This window comes from Theropithecus gelada, chromosome 2 (assembly GCF_003255815.1).
Source record: "Theropithecus gelada isolate Dixy chromosome 2, Tgel_1.0, whole genome shotgun sequence".
Taxonomy (NCBI): Eukaryota; Metazoa; Chordata; class Mammalia; order Primates; family Cercopithecidae; genus Theropithecus; species Theropithecus gelada.
The window spans coordinates 1,451,635-1,473,222 of record NC_037669.1 but is presented as its reverse complement, the minus strand read 5'-3'; the positions used below and the strand labels follow the sequence as shown (position 1 = coordinate 1,473,222).

Sequence of the window (21,588 nt, the reverse complement as noted above, 5' to 3'; positions counted from 1 at the left end):
CCCCCCCCGCCCCCCCGGACTCCTCCCCGCCCCTCCCCCCCCCGGGCTCCTCCCCGCCCCCCCCAGCGGGCGCCGCAGCTGCGCCCCGCACCGGCCAATTACCGTATTGTTTCGTAGAGATGGGTTTGACCGGGCTGCCCGGGCTGGTCCTGAACGCCTGGCTCAGGGGACCCGCCCACCTCGGCCTCCCAAAGTGCTGGGATGACAGGTGGGAGCCACCGCGCCCGGCCAGTCTTTCTCCTTTAGTGACATTTCAGTTATAATGGTGAATTTAAAAAGGTACGTAGAAATATTAACAATAATCCATGCATAATTTTAGCAGCAACGAATCAAGATAAATTGCATCTCTTTATTAACCTAAAGTAGGGACTTCGTGCCAGCTACATAATGTACTCTATTCATGTTTTGGGCATTCTTGCCAAACTGCCATGAATAACCAGTCCCCTCTTTTCTTTCCCTTCCCCTAACAAAGAAAGTGAAATAAAATCTATCCTTAAACTAAAAAACCATGATGGAACAAAAATCAAAGATATGAAGATAAATGCACGAAACTGTATATAGAATGTATCACAAGTTAAATTTATAAATTTAAAACAGTAAATACATGAATTTGAGTAAGATTCTTAACAGATCATGGACACTTAAAAATATGAATTCATCAATGTTTAAGAAAAAACAAACATTCAAAAGCTTTCCAAAGAACTATTCAGTTTCAAATTCATTTTTATGTATATTATTGTCTACTTAAGATAGCTTGACAAGTAATTTTAATACTTTATTTTGTAATAAGTATAGATTCACGGGAACTGAGATACTACTAGTATCTCTAGTAGTAGACATACTTCCTGTGTATACATACTTATTTTAAAATAAAAAAGACATCAGCTTATTAGTTTTATTTAATGTTGAATTTTGATATATCTTTATAAATTCTAGATACGCTTTTTTCAGATATGTGGTTCTCCCTGTATGTAGCTTGTCTTTTTTTTTCCATAAACAAGATCTTTAAGAAAATTAAAGTTTTAATTTTAATAAAGTCAAATTTATTAATTTTATCTTTTGGTTAATGTTTTACTCTTCACCAAATTCTAGACACAAAGGATTTTCTCCTTCGTTATTTTCTAAACATTTTATAGTTTTAAGTCAGGCACAATGGCTCACACCTGTAGTTCCAGCACTGTGGGAGACCAAGGCAGTTGGACAGCTTGAGCTCAGAAGTTTGAGACCGGCCTGGGCAAGAGGGCACAACCCCATCTCCACGAAAAGTACAAAAATTGGCTGGGCTTAGTGATGCATGTCTGTAGTACAAGCTACTGGGAAGGCTGAGGCAGAAGGATCACTTAGTCTGGGAAGTCGAGGCTGCAATGAGCTGTGATCACGCCACTGCACTCCAGCCTGAGTGACAGAGTGAGACCCTCTCTCTCTCTATATATATATATATGTATATGTATATGTGTGTGTATATATACACTTCTATTTACATTTATATATATATATAGTCTTATGCCTTACATTTAACTGAATGTATGATCCATTTCAGATTAATTTTTGCATAATTGGTAAGGTTTAAGTCAAGGTTCTGTTTTTTATTTTTGTCTATGGATATTTAATTCCACCAGCATCACTGGCTGAAAAGGCTATACTTCCTCCTTTGATTCATATATATATATGTGTGTGTGTGTGTGTGTGTGTGTATAAATATAAAAGAGTAATTTGAAAGTCAAATAGACCAATGTTCATGATACTAGATATTGAACTTAGAAACTACTGAAGTCAGCAAATGTCTACAAATACATATAGCAATGAAATAATGCATATAAATATGTTAACGACTCAAAAAACTCCAGAAATTATCCTAAAGTAGTAAGATATCATTGCTATTATCATATTTCTTTTTCTATAAAACTTAGTCAAGTTATCTTTGGATATTAAATGATAGATGACTCGTCTTATAAATTGGATTCTTAATCTCCAAGCTGCTTTGGCCTACAAACATGTCAATAAGAACTGAAAGTGATGGATTTTCTTGATACTAATATTTGACAACTAGGAACTGTAGAGAGAAAATCAAATTACTTGACTAAACTAATGAGCTCTCAAATGTCAATATGTAACTAAATAAAAAAATAGAAAAGATTACTCTTTCTGTTGTTTCTTTCCGTAATATCCCATGAATCACAGAATTGTAGCGCCAAAATGCTGCTCTTTGACTTCACCTATTCCAGGGGTCATCATTGTATTTATACAATTGAATAACTGTTTCTGGGTAAAATACCTAAGAAAATGCTAATGACCCTTTTAAGTGTCAAATGATTTTGTTTGCTTGTTCAAGTAAATCAATGAGGATGCTTAGCATAGTAATTAAGAAAGCAGGCTTGAGAGCCAGGCCGCCAGAGTTCGAATCCCAACTCTCCTTTCTGTGTACCTCAAATACAAGAGAGAGAAAATAATAGTACCCAAATTTTAGAGTTGTTTTGAGAATTGAATAAGCCATAAGTGTGAAACACAGAAATAAGCCTGGCCCTTAGCAAGCACCAGAGATTATTATTAATTATTCTCTCCCTACCGAAATCATTTCACCTGTTTCACATTCTCTTGCAGAGTTGGCCTCCTTCTCCTCTGTATTTCACAGCACAGCAGCTCCTCCTCCCTCACTCTCACACTTCCACATTCGAGGCCGTCCTATTGAATGTTCTCTGATGGCAAGAGCCATGCCTTGGTTTTTGTTGTGGTGGTGGTTTATTTGTTTTGTTAATATTTTCATGTTTTAGTTGTGGCAAAAAAAACCACATAACATAAAATACACCATCATAGTCATTTTTAAGTGTACGGTTCGGTAGTGTTAAGTATATTCACATTGTTGCGCAACAGATCTCTAGAATGTTTTCATCTCGCCAACTGAAACTCTATACCCATTGAACAAAGCTTGTTCTAAGTATCTGTAACACCTAGGTGAGTACTGATCAGTAGAAGGTACTGTACAAAACTCTAGCAAACTAAATTTAAATCTTCCCTTGAACTACAGATTCATTTTTTAAATTCCTATCCACATTTTTTTTTAACATTTTATCTCCTCTTTTCCTATTCTCAACTTAATTAATCCACTTAACCCTCATCCTACTATACCTGAACTATGTATAGTAGATCTCCTCCCTCCACACTCGTAGGCTCCCTTCACAAACCTCACTTCCAAATAACATGCCTCCCTTCACAAACCTCACTTCCAAATAACGTGTCTCCCTTCACAAACCTCACTTCCACATAACACGTCTCCCTTCACAAACCTCATTTCCAAATAACGTGCCTCCCTTCACAAACCTCACCTTCCAAATAACGTGCCTCCCTTCACAAACCTCACTTCCAAATAACATGTCTCCCTTCACAAACCTCACTTCCACATAACACGTCTCCCTTCACAAACCTCACTTCCAAATAACAAGCCCACATCAAATGGGGCTCCCTTGGGTTCTAGGATAACATGAAAGCTCGTCAATTCGTTTAGTCGTTACTAATTTCTACCAGCTATTTAAATTATCTCCCTCTACTACCCTACATCCACTCCCCAATTAAGCTAATGTATTATTTGCGCTTGAAATCTGGCCAAGCACAACCTCAGGGTTTTGCTTTGATACTTCTTTCCAGTTTTCTAAGTCCATCTTTCATTCAGATTCACCTAGAAGCAACTTGTGGCCGCTCCTCACTCCTGCAGTCTGCCGGGTCTGAAGGCCCCCATCCTACATCACCACGGTGGAATGTTCACCGTCACCTGATGAGGCGACTCAGACTCCTCATATACAGCCCAGCACCACTGAGGTGCTCTTGAACCCCATTTTAATCTTAACGATTAGGAAACCCAATAAAGACATTTAAAAACTGATTTAAGAGAAAATATTCTCTGGCCCTGATAGCGCATACCTGTAATCCTAGCACTTCGTGAGGCCAAGGTAGGAGGGTCACACAAGGCCAGGAGTTCCAGACCAGGCTTGGCAACACAGTGAGTGGGATCACATCTCTAATATCATATCATATATACAAATATATATATATATGCATGTGTGTATATATGTATATATATAAACACAGATACACACATATATGTATAATATACTCATTCAATATGAATAAGCAAAGAAAGCAAGAAGAAGGAAAAAGAGGCAGGTGAATTTATATAAAATAGTTTATATCAAATACACCTCATGTCATGGAAAAAATAGTTACATTTTATTTCCATATATAGACACTGTGATGTTTATTCCAAAATCTTGGTTCAGACTTAAATGTTAGATAATCACACAAAAAATGTGATGATTGCCTTTATACTTGCATTAACTAGCAAATGGCCTCTCAGAAAGAGGTACATTCGTCCCTTGGTATCCAGAGAAGACTGGTCCCAAGACCCCTGCAGATACCAAAACCACTGAATGCTCAAGTCCATTTCATAAAATGACATAGTATTTGCATATAGCTATGCACCTCTTCCTGTATATATTAAATCATCTCTTGATCACTTATAATGCCTAATACTGTATAAATGCTATGCAAATAGATGCTATACCATATGATTTGTAATATTTCTTGTCGGTATATTTTTGTTGGTTTTTAAAAATTATTTTGAATTCTCAGTTGGTTAACTTCTCAGATGAGTAACCGACTAATGTGTAGGGCTGCCAATAGAGGTGATAAAGAAGAGCCTTTTCTCTACTTGGGCGTTAATTTAAGCTCAATTTCCAGGCCCCGTCTGTCACTGCATCCAAACACCTGCCTCTCTTACAACCCTTGCCTGGATTCTCGCCAAGGGCCAGAGCTGTGGTCAGAATGTTTCTATCCCCCCACAATTTGTATGTTGAAATATCATCCCTCACGGTGATGTCACTGAAGGTGGAGCCTTTGGAAGATGATTAGGTCATGTGACAGCGCTCTTCTACATGGGATGAGTGCCTTTTCACCTTGTGAGGACACCATCTATGAACCGGGAGTGGGGCCTCACAAAACCCAACAATGCTGGCTCTCTCAGCTCAGGCTTACAGGCTCCGGAACGATGAGAAATAAATTTATTTTCCTGAAAAGCTACCCAATTTCTGGTATTTTCTTGCAGTAGCTTGAACAGACTAAGACATCCAGAGATATTAAACTACTAATGTCTTAGTAGACAAAGGAGGACTGTGCTAGAAAACCTCAAATAGCTTACAGAACCATCCCAACCTGGGGCTCAGTAACACTTTCATAGAGTATTTCTTGGGAGACATTGACAAAAAGTGGATGAATGTCTAATTGACAGAAATGTATAAGTATTTTTAATTCAGAAATGGGTGGTTGAGAATTGCTTTTGAAAATCTCCTGAGAGGAAAAACCAATTCTAATGGTATATAGTGGAGAGAATATCTTAATACTATCGAACCTCATCCCTCAGCAGTTAAATCATAGACTGTCGGAAACATCTATAAAGAAAAAACGTTCAGAGTTAAACAAAACTTCACCTATTGTTTTTACTTCTATACTTCTGTAAAGACCTTATCATATATACTGACTAATGCTTAAAACAAGTGTAACTTGCCTTAAGTAATTATAGAAACCTTGTTGGGGGGTGTTTCAGAATTAAAAGATGCACATTATAATTATCAGAAACAAATACAATCTAAAGAGGGGAAATTGGAAATCTGTATTCCGCCAAAACACAAATTCTGGGAGAAAAGCATATGAGCTACTGCACGAAATTGTAATTCCTAAGCATAATGTCAACCTACATACATTTTCAGTAAAATCAACTTGCATCTACACACCAGTTGAAATTTAATAAATTAAAAATTTGTAGTAAGAGGCCGGGCGCGGTGGCTCACACCTGTAATCCCAGCACTTTGGGAGGCCAATGCGGGAGGATTGCTTGAGGCCAAGAGTTCAAGATCAGCCTGGGCAACATGGCAAAATCCCATCTCTATTAAAAATACAAAAATGAGCCAGGTGTGGTGGCACCTGCCTGTAGTCTCAGCTACTTGGGAGACTGTGGTAGAAGAATCGCTTGAACCTGGGAGGCAGAGGCTGCAGTAAACTGAGATCGCACCACTGCACTTCAGTCTGGGTGACTGAGCGAGACTCCATCACAAAAAAAAAAAAAAAAAAAATACAACAACAAATAAATTCAAAACCCTAAATTATTTTTCTTAACTTTATATAAAAAGGGTTTCTGGAGTTGAAAACCAGAGCGGACCTCAACATATTTTGTCTCCTTAACTCTTAGTATCACTATGAATATGTTTCCTTTTCATTTGAGGGATAGGATCTATATGACTGAAGACCTCAGGATCATACTCAGAATTATACTGTTTATGGGAATAAACTTTTGAAAAGTAGAGGACATGATGACTTCACTTCATTTATATGCTTTCCCTGGAGTCAGAGTTAATTCAGGCTAATTGTCAGTGAATGGCAACTTGAGACTTGTTGAGAGAGAGTCTGAATACAGTTAATTCAATCAACAGAAAGAAACCTCGTATCAAAATACAGCATTGTACATACTTAAACAGATCACAAATTCAAACATGTTCCCCAGGTGTAGCAATTTCACACCTTCATTTGTGAAGATCAAAGGAGAGACTGCACTTGAAAGTATTTGATGGAGTATGACAAAATTAAAAGGCACACTCACAAAACAGCCCAAATAACACACTCACATTATTAGGTGAAGTACCTTGAGCTAGGGAGAGTTTTTCAGTTAAGTATCCTCCCCTACCACCCACCATCACCACCAGAAATATCTGAAATCTCACCTGACATTTGTAGAAATGCAAATGGAGAAAATTACAACAACAACAAAAAGTTGCTCCTATATTCTTTTTGGTCCACACCTGTAAATATTAGTTCCAGTCCAACTCATTGCCATGGAGTTTGAATGTAAGTTGATATGTTCGTTTGTATGCTTATTTGTTTTAAGAAAGATACAGAATAATAGTTCTTTGTTTTCCCACTCTTAGACTTCTCTTGTAATCATTCACTAATTTCTTAGTCTGAACCTGACAAGTAAAAGAAAAAAACCTCAGTATATTTGGAAGAGAAAGTAACCCGATAATGAGAAAAGTACTGTCAGTTATTCTCAGGAAAGGTAATGTCAGCTTCTGAGAAGACAAATTGCCAGTTTTTAGAACAAACACAAACAGAACAGAAAATGAAGTGAAGATTCAAATAGCAAGATTTTCCAACTTAATTGGGAGCAAAGTGAAAACAGTCTAGTAGAAGTTACACAAGGATTTATTAGGAACTTTGTGGCCATCCGCTGTTTCCATATGGTTAATCGTTCTGTATTTTTAAATAGTTGAATCTTACCTGAAATTATGGAAATACGACACAGAAAATCTAACATAACAGCCATACAATAATATTTATTAAACGCTAGAAATGTTTTATGACTGTGTTTCATACTGAGAGGGGAGTTGGATACAGTTACTTCAATGCACCAATAAATATCATTGAATCTACACTTAATAATAATTACATATAAATTCCTCAAAAAGTTAAACAGAGTTACCATATAACTCCACAGTCCTACTCTTAGGCATAAACTTAAGAGAACACCCAAACGAAACCATATGTGCACACAAAAATGTGTACAAAAATTTCCATAGCAGCATTGATCATAGTAGATAAAAAGTGGGAGTACCGTAAATGTCTATCATATCGGGGGGCGGAGCAAGATGGCCGAATAGGAGCAGCTCCAGTCTTCAACTCCCAGTGCCAGCGACACAGAAGACCAGTGATTTCGGCATTTTCAACTGAGGTACTGGGTTCATCTCACTGGGGAGTGCCGGACGATCGGTACTGGTCAGCTGCTGCAGCCCGACCAGCGAGAGCTGAAGCAGGGCGAGGCATTGCCTCACCTGAGAAGCGCAAGGGGGAAGGGAATCCCTTTTCCTAGCCAGGGGAACTGAGACACACAACACCTGGAGAATCGGGTAACTCCCACCCCAATACTGCGCTTTGAGCAAACAGGCACACCAGGAGATCATATCCCACACCTGGCCGGGAGGGTCCCACACCCACGGAGCCTCCCTCATTGCTATTACAGCAGTCTGTGATCTACCGGCAAGGCAGCAGCGAGGCTGGGGGAGGGGCGCCCGCCATTGCTGAGGCTTAAGTAGGTAAACAAAGCTGCTGGGAAGCTCGAACTGGGTGGAGCTCACAGCAGCTCAAGGAAACCTGCCTGTCTCTGTAGACTCCACCTCTGGGGGCAGGGCACAGAAAACAATAACAAAGCAGCAGAAAGCTCTGCAGACGCAAACGACTCTGTCTGACAGCTTTGAAGAGAGCAGTGGATCTCCCAACACGGAGGTTGAGATCTGAGAAGGGACAGACTCCCTGCTCAAGCGGGTCCCTGACCCCTGAGTAGCCTAACTGGGAGACATCCCCCACTAGGGGCAGTCTGACACCCCACACCTCACAGGGTGGAGTACACCCCTGAGAGGAAGCTTCCAAAGCAAGAATCAGACAGGTACACTTGCTGTTCAGAAATATTCTATCTTCTGCAGCCTCTGCTGCTGTTACCCAGGCAAACAGGGTCTGGAGTGGACCTCAAGCAATCTCCAACAGACCTACAGCTGAGGGTCCTGACTGTTAGAAGGAAAACTATCAAACAGGAAGGACACCTACACCAAAACCCCATCAGTACATCACCATCATCAAAGACCAGAGGCAGATAAAACCACAAAGATGGGGAAAAAGCAGGGCAGAAAAGCTGGAAATTCAAAAAACAAGAGCGCATCTCCCCCGGCAAAGGAGCGCAGCTCATCGCCAGCAACGGATCAAAGCTGGACGGAGAATGACTTTGACGAGATGAGAGAAGAAGGCTTCAGTCCATCAAATTTCTCAGAGCTAAAGGAGGAATTACGTACCCAGCGCAAAGAAACTAAAAATCTTGAAAAAAAAGTGGAAGAATTGACGGCTAGACTAATTAATGCAGAGAAGGTCATAAACGAAATGAAAGAGATGAAAACCATGACACGAGAAATACGTGACAAATGCACAAGCTTCAGTAACCGACTCGATCAACTGGAAGAAAGAGTATCAGCAATTGAGGATCAAATGAATGAAATGAAGCGAGAAGAGAAACCAAAAGAAAAAAGAAGAAAAAGAAATGAACAAAGCCTGCAAGAAGTATGGGATTATGTAAAAAGACCAAATCTACGTCTGATTGGGGTGCCTGAAAGTGAGGGGGAAAATGGAACCAAGTTGGAAAACACTCTTCAGGATATCATCCAGGAGAACTTTCCCAACCTAGTAGGGCAGGCCAACATTCAAATCCAGGAAATACAGAGAACGCCACAAAGATACTCCTCGAGAAGAGCAACTCCAAGACACATAATTGCCAGATTCACCAAAGTTGAAATGAAGGAAAAAATCTTAAGGGCAGCCAGAGAGAAAGGTCGGGTTACCCACAAAGGGAAGCCCATCAGACTCACAGCAGATCTCTCGGCAGAAACTCTACAAGCCAGAAGAGAGTGGGGGCCAATATTCAACATTCTTAAAGAAAAGAATTTTAAACCCAGAATTTCATATCCAGCCAAACTAAGTTTCATAAGTGAAGGAGAAATAAAATCCTTTACAGATAAGCAAATGCTTAGAGATTTTGTCACCACTAGGCCTGCCTTACAAGAGACCCTGAAGGAAGCACTCAACATGGAAAGGAACAACCGGTACCAGCCATCTCAAAAACATGCCAAAATGTAAAGACCATCGAGGCTAGGAAGAAACTGCATCAACTAATGAGCAAAATAACCAGTTAATATCATAATGGCAGGATCAAGTTCACACATAACAATCTTAACCTTAAATGTAAATGGACTAAATGCTCCAATTAAGAGACACAGACTGGCAAACTGGATAAAGAGTCAAGACCCATCAGTCTGCTGTATTCAGGAGACCCATCTCACACGCAGAGACATACATAGGCTCAAAATAAAGGGATGGAGGAAGATTTACCAAGCAAATGGAGAACAAAAAAAAGCGGGGGTTGCAATACTAGTCTCTGATAAAACAGACTTTAAACCATCAAAGATCAAAAGAGACAAAGAAGGCCATTACATAATGGTAAAGGGATCAATTCAACAGGAAGAGCTAACTATCCTAAATATATATGCACCCAATACAGGAGCACCCAGATTCATAAAGCAAGTCCTTAGAGACTTACAAAGAGACTTCGACTCCCATACAATAATAATGGGAGACTTCAACACTCCATTGTCAACATTAGACAGATCAACGAGACAGAAAGTTAACAAGGATATCCAGGAATTGAACTCATCTCTGCAGCAAGCAGACCTAATAGACATCTATAGAACTCTCCACCCCAAATCAACAGAATATACATTCTTCTCAGCACCACATCGTACTTATTCCAAAATTGACCACGTAATTGGAAGTAAAGCACTCCTCAGCAAATGTACAAGAACAGAAATTATAACAAACTGTCTCTCAGACCACAGTGCAATCAAACTAGAACTCAGGACTAAGAAACTCAATCAAAACCGCTCAACTACATGGAAACTGAACAACCTGCTCCTGAATGACTACTGGGTACATCACGAAATGAAGGCAGAAATAAAGATGTTCTTTGAAACCAATGAGAACAAAGATACAACATACCAGAATCTCTGGGACACATTTAAAGCAGTGTGTAGAGGGAAATTTATAGCACTAAATGCCCACAAGAGAAAGCAGGAAAGATCTAAAATTGACACTCTAACATCGCAATTAAAAGAACTAGAGAAGCAAGAGCAAACACATTCGAAAGCTAGCAGAAGGCTAGAAATAACTAAGATCAGAGCAGAACTGAAGGAGATAGAGACACAAAAAACCCTCCAAAAAATCAATGAATCCAGGAGTTGGTTTTTTGAAAAGATCAACAAAATTGACAGACCACTAGCAAGACTAATAAAGAAGAAAAGAGAGAAGAATCAAATCGACGCAATTAAAAATGAAAAAGGGGATATCACCACCGACCCCACAGAAATACAAACTACCATCAGAGAATACTATAAACACCTCTACGCAAATAAACTGGAAAATCTAGAAGAAATGGATAATTTCCTGGACACTTACACTCTTCCAAGACTAAACCAGGAAGAAGTTGAATCCCTGAATAGACCAATAGCAGGCTCTGAAATTGAGGCAACAATTAATAGCCTACCAACCAAAAAAAGTCCAGGACCAGATGGATTCACAGCTGAATTCTACCAGAGGTACAAGGAGGAGTTGGTACCATTCCTTCTGAAACTATTCCAATCAATAGAAAAAGAGGGAATCCTCCCTAACTCATTTTATGAGGCCAACATCATCCTGATACCAAAGCCTGGCAGAGATACAACAAAAAAAGAGAATTTTAGACCAATATCCCTGATGAACATCGATGCAAAAATCCTCAATAAAATACTGGCAAACCGGATTCAGCAACACATCAAAAAGCTTATCCACCATGATCAAGTGGGCTTCATCCCTGGGATGCAAGGCTGGTTCAACATTCGCAAATCAATAAACATAATCCAGCATATAAACAGAACCAAAGACAAGAACCACATGATTATCTCAATAGATGCAGAAAAGGCTTTTGACAAAATTCAACAGCCCTTCATGCTAAAAACGCTCAATAAATTCGGTATTGATGGAACGTACCTCAAAATAATAAGAGCTATTTATGACAAACCCACAGCCAATATCATACTGAATGGGCAAAAACTGGAAAAATTCCCTTTGAAAACTGGCACAAGACAGGGATGCCCTCTCTCACCACTCCTATTCAACATAGTGTTGGAAGTTCTGGCTAGGGCAATCAGGCAAGAGAAAGAAATCAAGGGTATTCAGTTAGGAAAAGAAGAAGTCAAATTGTCCCTCTTTGCAGATGACATGATTGTATATTTAGAAAACCCCATTGTCTCAGCCCAAAATCTCCTTAAGCTGATAAGCAACTTCAGCAAAGTCTCAGGATACAAAATTAATGTGCAAAAATCACAAGCATTCTTATACACTAGTAACAGACAAACAGAGAGCCAAATCATGAATGAACTTCCATTCACAATTGTTTCAAAGAGAATCAAATACCTAGGAATCCAACTTACAAGGGATGTAAAGGACCTCTTCAAGGAGAACTACAAACCACTGCTCAGTGAAATAAAAGAGGACACAAACAAATGGAAGAACATACCATGCTCATGGATAGGAAGAATCAATATCGTGAAAATGGCCATACTGCCCAAGGTAATTTATAGATTCAATGCCATCCCCATCAAGCTACCAATGAGTTTCTTCACAGAATTGGAAAAAACTGCTTTAAAGTTCATATGGAACCAAAAAAGAGCCCGCATCTCCAAGACAATCCTAAGTCAAAAGAACAAAGCTGGAGGCATCACGCTACCTGACTTCAAACTATACTACAAGGCTACAGTAACCAAAACAGCATGGTACTGGTACCAAAACAGAGATATAGACCAATGGAACAGAACAGAGTCCTCAGAAATAATACCACACATCTACAGCCATCTGATCTTTGACAAACCTGAGAGAAACAAGAAATGGGGAAAGGATTCCCTATTTAATAAATGGTGCTGGGAAAATTGGCTAGCCATAAGTAGAAAGCTGAAACTGGATCCTTTCCTTACTCCTTATACGAAAATTAATTCAAGATGGATTAGAGACTTAAATGTTAGACCTAATACCATAAAAATCCTAGAGGAAAATCTAGGTAGTACCATTCAGGACATAGGCATGGGCAAAGACTTCATGTCTAAAACACCAAAAGCAACGGCAGCAAAAGCCAAAATTGACAAATGGGATCTCATTAAACTAAAGAGCTTCTGCACAGCAAAAGAAACTACCATCAGAGTGAACAGGCAACCTACAGAATGGGAGAAAATTTTTGCAATCTACTCATCTGACAAAGGGCTAATATCCAGAACCTACAAAGAACTCCAACAAATTTACAAGAAAAAAACAAACAACCCCATCAAAAAGTGGGCAAAGGATATGAATAGACATTTCTCAAAAGAAGACATTCATACAGCCAACAAACACATGAAAAAATGCTCATCATCACTGGCCATCAGAGAAATGCAAATCAAAACCACAATGAGATACCATCTCACACCAGTTAGAATGGCGATCATTCAAAAGTCAGGAAACAACAGGTGCTGGAGAGGATGTGGAGAAATAGGAACACTTTTACACTGTTGGTGGGATTGTAAACTAGTTCAACCATTATGGAAAACAGTATGGCGATTCCTCAAGGATCTAGAACTAGATGTACCATATGACCCAGCCATCCCATTACTGGGTATATACCCAAAGGATTATAAATTATGCTGCTATAAAGACACATGCACACGTATGTTTATTGCAGCACTATTCACAATAGCAAAGACTTGGAATCAACCCAAATGTCCATCAGTGACAGATTGGATTAAGAAAATGTGGCATATATACACCATGGAATACTATGCAGCCATAAAAAAGGATGAGTTTGTGTCCTTTGTAGGGACATGGATGCAGCTGGAATCCATCATTCTTAGCAAACTATCACAAGAACAGAAAACCAAACACCGCATGTTCTCACTCATAGGTGGGAACTGAACAATGAGATCACTTGGACTCGGGAAGGGGAACATCACACACCGGGGCCTATCATGGGGAGGGGGGCGGGGGGAGGGATTGCATTGGGAGTTATACCTGATGTAAATGACGAGTTGATGGGTGCAGCACACCAACAAGGCACAAGTATACATATGTAACAAACCTGCACGTTATGCACATGTACCCTACAACTTACAGTATAATAATAATAAATAAATTTAAAAAAAAAAAAAAAAAAAATGTCTATCATATGATGAATGGATAAATAAAAAGTGGTATGTTGATAACATGAAATATTATTCAGCAATAATAAAAAATAAAGCACTGATACATGCTACAACAAACACGATCCTTGAAAACATTAATGCTAAGGAAAAGATGCTATTATAGTCACACAAGACAATATATTGTATCATTCCAACATACGAATTGTCCAGAATAGGAAAATGTATAGCTGTAGAAATTAGATTAGCTTTTACTTAGGGCTGGGGTGAGAGGGTGTAGGAATGGGAACTGAGTGCTAATGGGTATAGAGTTCATTGTAGGATTGATGAAAATGTTCTAAATTTGATTATAGTGTTCATTGCACAACCCTGTGAATATGCCAAAAACACTGATTTGTATATATTAAAAGAGTAAATGATATGGTATGTTAAATATATCTCAATTAAGCATTTTTTTGAAAAGCTCTCTATGGATTGGCCTTTTTGCAATTTAATTTATCTTGTGTCTTTATGATGTATAAAGGTATTTTGCCTAGATAAGATTCATTGACAGCCAAAATAAAATAAAAAACAAATTACGTTGTCTTCATTTTTAATGCCACCTGTGTCCTCTCATACTAAAGTCAGTCTAGTTCTGTAACCTCTCTTCTTTATACAGATAAAGCATCGATTTAATTTTTGATGTAAAGCAAACAGGAGCATTATGTTTGTTCCACAGCTTTGCTACTCCTGCAATCCGTGACCTAGAAATAATGCAAGACCTTTTTCTTCCCAAATGACTTTCATACAGCATGAGCCTTGATACAGAAGACAACAAATAAAAGAAAGAGAAAGAAAAAAAGTCATCCGCAAGTCATGGAATTCCATCTATTTCCAGTTCCACGTTTGAATTACGAATCACATCTGTTCTCTCGTAACTGCATCAAAAGCCAACTTTCGAGCATGTCGTCGTTTTATTTATCAAAGCAAAGGTAAATCACAGCTAATCTGAAAAGTTTCCTGTGTTTTGCTTTAGCAGTAAGAAAAAAGAAAAAAAAAAAGATCGGTTTCTATGTGACCCCTGACCTTTGAACCACAACCTCCTTGCCACTAAAGTGTTCAGCACCTCATTTAATCTCCACTCTCTGCACTGGCACAGTGCTGAGAAAAGGAAACAGAAAAAATAATCTGGGGACTTCATCAATTTTTCATGAATTTTCATTTAGGCCAGAACCCCCTCTTACCCTGGTCGATAGATCAAGCTGCTGTCATATATTTGCCACCTGGGGCTACAGCTGCCATCTCTAGAGGCTGCCACTGACTCAGGCTGCATCACAGGCAGCTACAATCTCTGTGAGGACCCCCTGTGCTCCTTCTGCTCCATAAACAGGGAGCACAAGGGTTCACAACTGAAACTCTATCTGTACCAGCTACACCATGGCTGTCTTGGTGGTCCCACTGGAAAACTACGTATTAGCTTTTTGAGTACCAGGCCTCTTTCTTATCAACTCTACAACCGTTATCAACTATTTAAAAAACAATTTTTGCCTAGAGATTACTCTCGAGGTCAAGTGACTCAAAAAACACTTTCTGGATAGCTTTTTTTTTTTGCAAACTAAGAAAAAAGTAAAAGCAAATTTGAGGTGATTCCATTGCAATGATTGGTCCTGAATTTTTTTCTCTCTGCTGTGTTGTTCCAGAACATAAAGCTGAAGCATGTATTAAAGGAAAACAAATAAACATCAAAATGAATACAATATGGTAAAGAACTGGCTGACTTCCAAAAAACCAGTCAAGACAGATGGTTATCAATAAAATTCCACATTTCATATCATAGTAGAATCCAACATTTTTGAAATTAAAAATGACAACTAGTGTGAAGCAAAAATAGTAAAAAAAAAAAAAAAATCCATATTTTTTTATCAATAATCATTTTATAATAAAAGTTGTCACATGTTTATGTCCTACATATTAATATGCTCTTGACTACTTAGGTACATCTAGGTCAGTGGTTCTCAACTGACTTTCCCACCTGGGAATATTTCCAATATCTGGAGACATACCGTTTGTCTCAACAGGGTTAGGGAGGATCCCACTGGCATCTCGTGAACAAATGCCAGAGGTGTATGTCTAAACATCTTACAATGCAGAGCATGACCCAACCCCCACCCCAAACACACACACTGAATAAATTTTGATCCCAAATGTCAGAAATGCAGAGGTTGACGTACCCTGCTCTAATTCTCCATGCTCCATTCAGAACTACATTCTAGGAAAGAACTGGCAGCATGTGCTACTTCCATCCCACCACTACTCACTCTTCAGCTGTTGTGCTCTGTCCCCAACACTAAAGCCCACAGGTACTGTTTATTTGACCATCATTTGGGATTTGCATTGTGTCAACCACTTTTAGTACTCTTGTGGTTTGTTTGTTTGTTTGTTTGCTTGTTTGCTTGAGAGAGAGTCTCGCTCTGTCACCCAGTCTGGAGAGAAGTGGTACAATCCCAGCTCACTGCCACCTCTGCCTCCCAGGTTCAAGCGATCCTCCCGCCTCAGCCTCCTGAGTAGTTGGGATTACAGGCACTCGCCACCACACCTGGCTAAGTTTTGTATTTTTAGTAGAGTCGGGGTTTCACTATGTTGGCCAGGCTGGCCTCAAACTCCTGGCCTCAAGTGATCCACCCACCTCGGCCTCCCAAAGTGCTGGGATTACAGGTGTGAACCATCACACTTGGCCCACACTTTCAGTATTTTTTAAAGTATTCCTTGGTTATTCTTGCCACTTCACTGCCTATATTCTATCACTCTGATACTTCTACTGAGCCTGACCCTTTTGCATGAGCATTTCTTGCCTTGACCACCACTAAATATTGCTGTTCTGAGCACTGAGATTGGACTCAGCTCTTATTAACTGCGCCCTGAACACAGGCTGCCTGGCAATCACATCCACTTCTATATACTTTCGTGGCTTCCACACCTATCTTGGAAAGACCTCTCCCCTCAACTCGAGAAGCTGTTTCTTTAATGAAACTTGAGATATTTTAAGCTTACTGTTTCCTTGGTATGTCAAACAATACAGCTGAAGTTTACCATACTGTTCTGTTCCCTAAAGTTAGTTCTCCCCTACCTACCCTCCACCTCTATGAATGGTAGCACCATATAGTCAGTCACTCAGCCAAAAAACAAAACAAAATAAAACAAATCTAGTAATCATCCCCTACTCCTCCAAAATGATCACAATGTCACAGAGTTTTAATTCCTAAATATGTTTCCCACTGTTTCCTCCTTTCAATCTTCACTGCTATGTTCAGTTCAGAATCTAGCATCAACTCTTTTCTGAATTATTTGAGTTACTTAACGCCTCTCTGACTTCAATCATCATACCTTTAATGCAATCTTCAATTCTCTTTCAAAGATTCTCCATTCTCATAACAAAATAGCTTAGATTTTGATTCAGCATATGCCTACCTTTCCAATTTACTCTGACCCCAACCTCATATCCAGACACCTGGCAGTTCTCCAAATACGCAGTGTTCATTTAAGCTTCCATTCTTTCTACCAGAATGGTCTTTCACTTCAATTTCCACCTGGGACATTCTTACATGACCTTAAATCACAGCAAAAATAATGTATCCTCTTAGAATCATTTCTTAAACTTACCTATCTAGAAAGAATTACATATCTTCCCTCCGGATTTGCATAGTATTTTTTACATGTCTTTATAAAGGCTTTATTATTTGTCTATTTAGTATAGTAATTCTTTATTTACACGTTTGTCATCCCAACTAGAATGTGAGCTCTTTGAGAACACATTGGAATGTGTCTTCATTGCTATTCCTTAACACCTCTGTCAGTGGATACCTGCCTTCCATTAATAAACTAAGTGAATGTACCACAATGAGTATTTATGTTGAGTTTTCTAAAATATGAAGGCCAATTTAACATAATCTGGAGTTGTTCCTCTACTGCTGTTCCTCTGTCATTTTATAAAAATACACATTAGTTACCAATAGGTACTGAAAAATCACAATGCTTTGACCCAAATTTCCATATTAATATGTTTTATGAAATACATAAGGAAAGATAGAAGACTGATGAGCTAATGGAAAGAGATGAGCAACATATAAATGACTATTATTTGACCTTGTGATGCCTCAAATGGAATGAACTGTTGACATGGCATTAGAAAAAGGAATTTTATTCACTACCTAATCCAATTTGCAAGCCTTCTTGTTTTCCTCTCTAGGTCATGAGTAATTCAAGCATTTCTTAAAGCTCACTTATCTCAAAATAAAAAAAAATTACTGTCACATTACACACACACAAAAATCATGGTTTAAAATATTCCCACTAAAACAGTTTGATTCATTATTAATGATGCAATTACAAAAGAAAGCAATTCTTTTAGATGAGAGAATAAAATGACTGGTCAATTTTATATACTTTAATTTTGAAAAGTAAAATTTGGTTAAGAATTTAAACAGGTTATTTGCTGCTGAGTAGATAAAATTTTTAAAATTCTGAAAAATTAAAATTTCTTAATTTTTATGTATTTAAAAAAGAACAGATTTCATTTAGAGTGTTTCTTCAAATACGACACAATTCCCTAAAAATAAAAATTAGAAGATTCAGGTCCTGGTCTAGCAACCCCATTAATTTATTGTCTGAATCTTGGTCACCTAAACTTCTGGGGCATCATTTTCTTTATCTTGAAAATGGGAGAATAATGCCAATCATATTCACCATAAAAGGGTCTGTTGGAGTAAAAATCAATAAAATTTGGTATTGAAGTACTTCAATATGTTTGAAAAGTTTCCAAAATTAGATATTTCAAAATAAAAATGGAACAGGTATGGATATTTGCATTCTTGAATTTGTGTGTGTGTATTTCAAATTTCATTAAACTGCATTTAATTTAAGGGCTTTTTGAAGTATTATTTTATAAAAATAAAACTATTTGGTGGCCAGTACAAAATCCCACTGTTAGCTAAAGTCCTAATGCTCGTATCTCAAGGCACTTCAAAAAAAAATAAAAAATATGGGTCTTAGGATTCTCCTAGTCTTTTCCTATTGGAGTTAAACATTTCCAGAATCTGTGGGTTCCAGGTTTCTTAGCAGAAACTATAAATCAGACATAGATGGCTGAGAACGAAAAACATCATTGGAATAGTTGTGTAAGAAACTGTAGGCAAGTGGATCACCTGAGGTCAGGAGTTCAAGACCAGCCTGGGCAGCACGGTGAAACCCTGTCTCTACTAAAAATACAAAACTTAGCTGGGCGCGGTGCCTGTGATCCCAGCTACTTGGGAGGCTGAGACAGAAGAATTGCTTAAGCCCGCGAGGCAGAGGTTGCAGTGAGCTGAGGTCACGCCATTGCACTCCAGCCTGGGTGACAGCGGGGGACTCTGTCTCAAAAAAAAAAATATATATATATATATATATATATATATAATTTTGTTTACCAAAAGAAAGACATGAGTCCATGAGCTATTATTTAGGAGAAAATATATATAGCTATATACATAAGACTCCAGCATCCTGAAATCTCCCAATTCTCTTATCTTTGAAGATGTACATGACAACAAGGAAGCTGAAGAGTGCAAAGATTTTAAGGCATAATTGTTGCCTTTTTTTTTTTTTTGAGACGGAGTCTGGCTCTGTGGCCCAGGCTGGAGTGAGCGGCGCCATCTTGGCTCCCTGCAAGCTCCGCCCCCGGGTTCCCGCCATTCTCCTGCCTCAGCCTCCGGAGGAGCCGGAACCACAGGCGCCGCCACCGCGCCCGGCTCGTTTTGGTTTTTTTTTGTATTTCTTTAGTAGAGACGGGGTTTCACCGTGTTCGCCAGGATGGTCTCCATCTCCTGACCTCGTGATCCGCCCGCCTCGGCCTCCCAAAGTGCTGAGATTACAGGAATTGTTGGCATCTTATTCGCAGTTTATTCTAGATAAAATCTTTCCTCAAAACAGATAACTTAATGTCAAACTTTTATGATATTGTTTACATTATAACCCCAAACCCTCAGTTACAAATTAGGAAAAAAAAAAACACTACCCTATTTTTAAGTTTGTCTAGAAAATCATCCATGAAGTTACGGAGGCAATGTTTAAACCGATGGAAAACATTGATATCTTGATTGACCACTGCTATTTGCGCTATTTGATGAGGAAATAAATATATAAAAACAGCAACAGTAAGGCAAGTCCTTAGCTATTTTGATTACCAAGATTGAGTAGAAGTGAGAACCCTCCCATATATGAACATTCTGTTCGCGCAGACGGCAGATCTCCTCTCTGATGAGCGTTAAGTGAATAAGTAAATAAATAAAGTATAACTGCTGTTATTGTTGGGGTATTCTCCTAGCCACACCTAAGGTAATAATTCCTGAATTGGAAGAGTAGATATAATCTACAGAATAAAAGAATAGGCTCTTTTTAATGTTGCTGATAAAAGTTGGATTTCGAAGTTAATGTATATATTTATATGTGTGTGGCAGGGTGTGTTTATCAATAATTACTTATATATAAATTGATAACAGACATAGGTACGATATTGAATGTATACCTTGTATTTGGTGTCATGCTACACATCAACTTTTCATTTTAACATAGCCAATCTTAATACCTGATTATGTCTTTCATTAATAATTCAAATCTTAAGTATGAACAGCCTCATTGCCTCTGTGTTTTCTTATAATAACATATTGGCCATCTTGATTTCACATAAACAAATTGACTACAACACCCTGGCTTGATATTATCTTGACCAGACTTCTTTGAAGAAGACCAAGTAAAATCATGCAATGTGCTGACTGATTCTTTAGGTTTTAGCATCTATGGGAACACATCGAAACTTACTTGAAATAAGTAAAAGTAAATGTGCATATGAGGTTCACTATGTTCACTTACATGCCACTTCCAGAGATGCATTTCGACTCACTGCTTCACCAAGATAGTTCCTTGCAACACAAACGTAGCTTCCTTCATCAGGTTTACTTCTGCGCCCATGCACGATGCGCAAGAAGAATAAGGATCCGCTGGGCAGAAGCATCCTGTGGGACCGGGGATCGTCCTTGTCAGTCTCCACTCGCTCCCCATCCTTGTACCACTCAATGGTGGGCGTTGGCCGGCCCTCCGCCTTACAGTTGAGAGTCGTGGGCTCTCCCTTCGAGACGATGACATCAGAAGGGTGCTCCACAATCCGCGGGGGGAAGTCTTCCTGGCGAAGACGCGATCCTGCAAAACAGGACAAATAAAGGCAAGCTTTAACATTGCCTTATCTCAACCTTCCGTTTCACTGAGGTTCCTGATGGTGAAATTAAACTCTTCAGTTATTCAATTGAATAGTATTTTATGTTTCGTTTTGTGTATGCATCTCAGAAGTCATCTCAACTCCTTTGTAGAATGGGGCAATTTACCAATAAATTAATATGTTAACTCAAAGGACTTAGGTTCAATGTGTTCCATGAATCATGACAAGCAGAAGTAAAAGAGGACAAGAGACCTTCTTGTTCTTCTGGGATCAGCACGGGTACTAAGATGAGTAACACTAATTTCCCGTCCTCAGATTGCTTGTTATATACTGAGGGAGAAAGTCACGTAAGCAAGCACCTAGAAGACACACGTAGATAATGTGCTGCCAATGTGTTATCAGACTAACGCAAAAAGAGACCTGCAAATTATGTACAAATATTATCTGCATTTAACAGATGAGGCAAAAGCTTAGTAAATGATGTCAGTTGCCCAGAAATGTAGATGAAGCAAGCAGTAGAGGCAGGCTTTTGAA

At 38.8% G+C, this 21,588-nt stretch overlaps 1 protein-coding gene across 6 annotated transcripts in view; it reads right to left on the bottom strand.

Annotated features, from left to right (window-relative positions):
- ROBO2 (roundabout guidance receptor 2) overlaps positions 1-21,588 on the bottom strand; it is a 1,769,701-nt gene that overhangs the window by 523,618 nt on the left and 1,224,495 nt on the right. For all 6 annotated transcript variants that reach the window (XM_025376509.1, XM_025376508.1, XM_025376507.1 and 3 more), the window contains one exon: positions 20,712-21,038. In XM_025376509.1, coding sequence (XP_025232294.1) covers positions 20,712-21,038 — 327 coding nt within the window. The remainder of the gene's footprint in view (positions 1-20,711; positions 21,039-21,588) is intronic.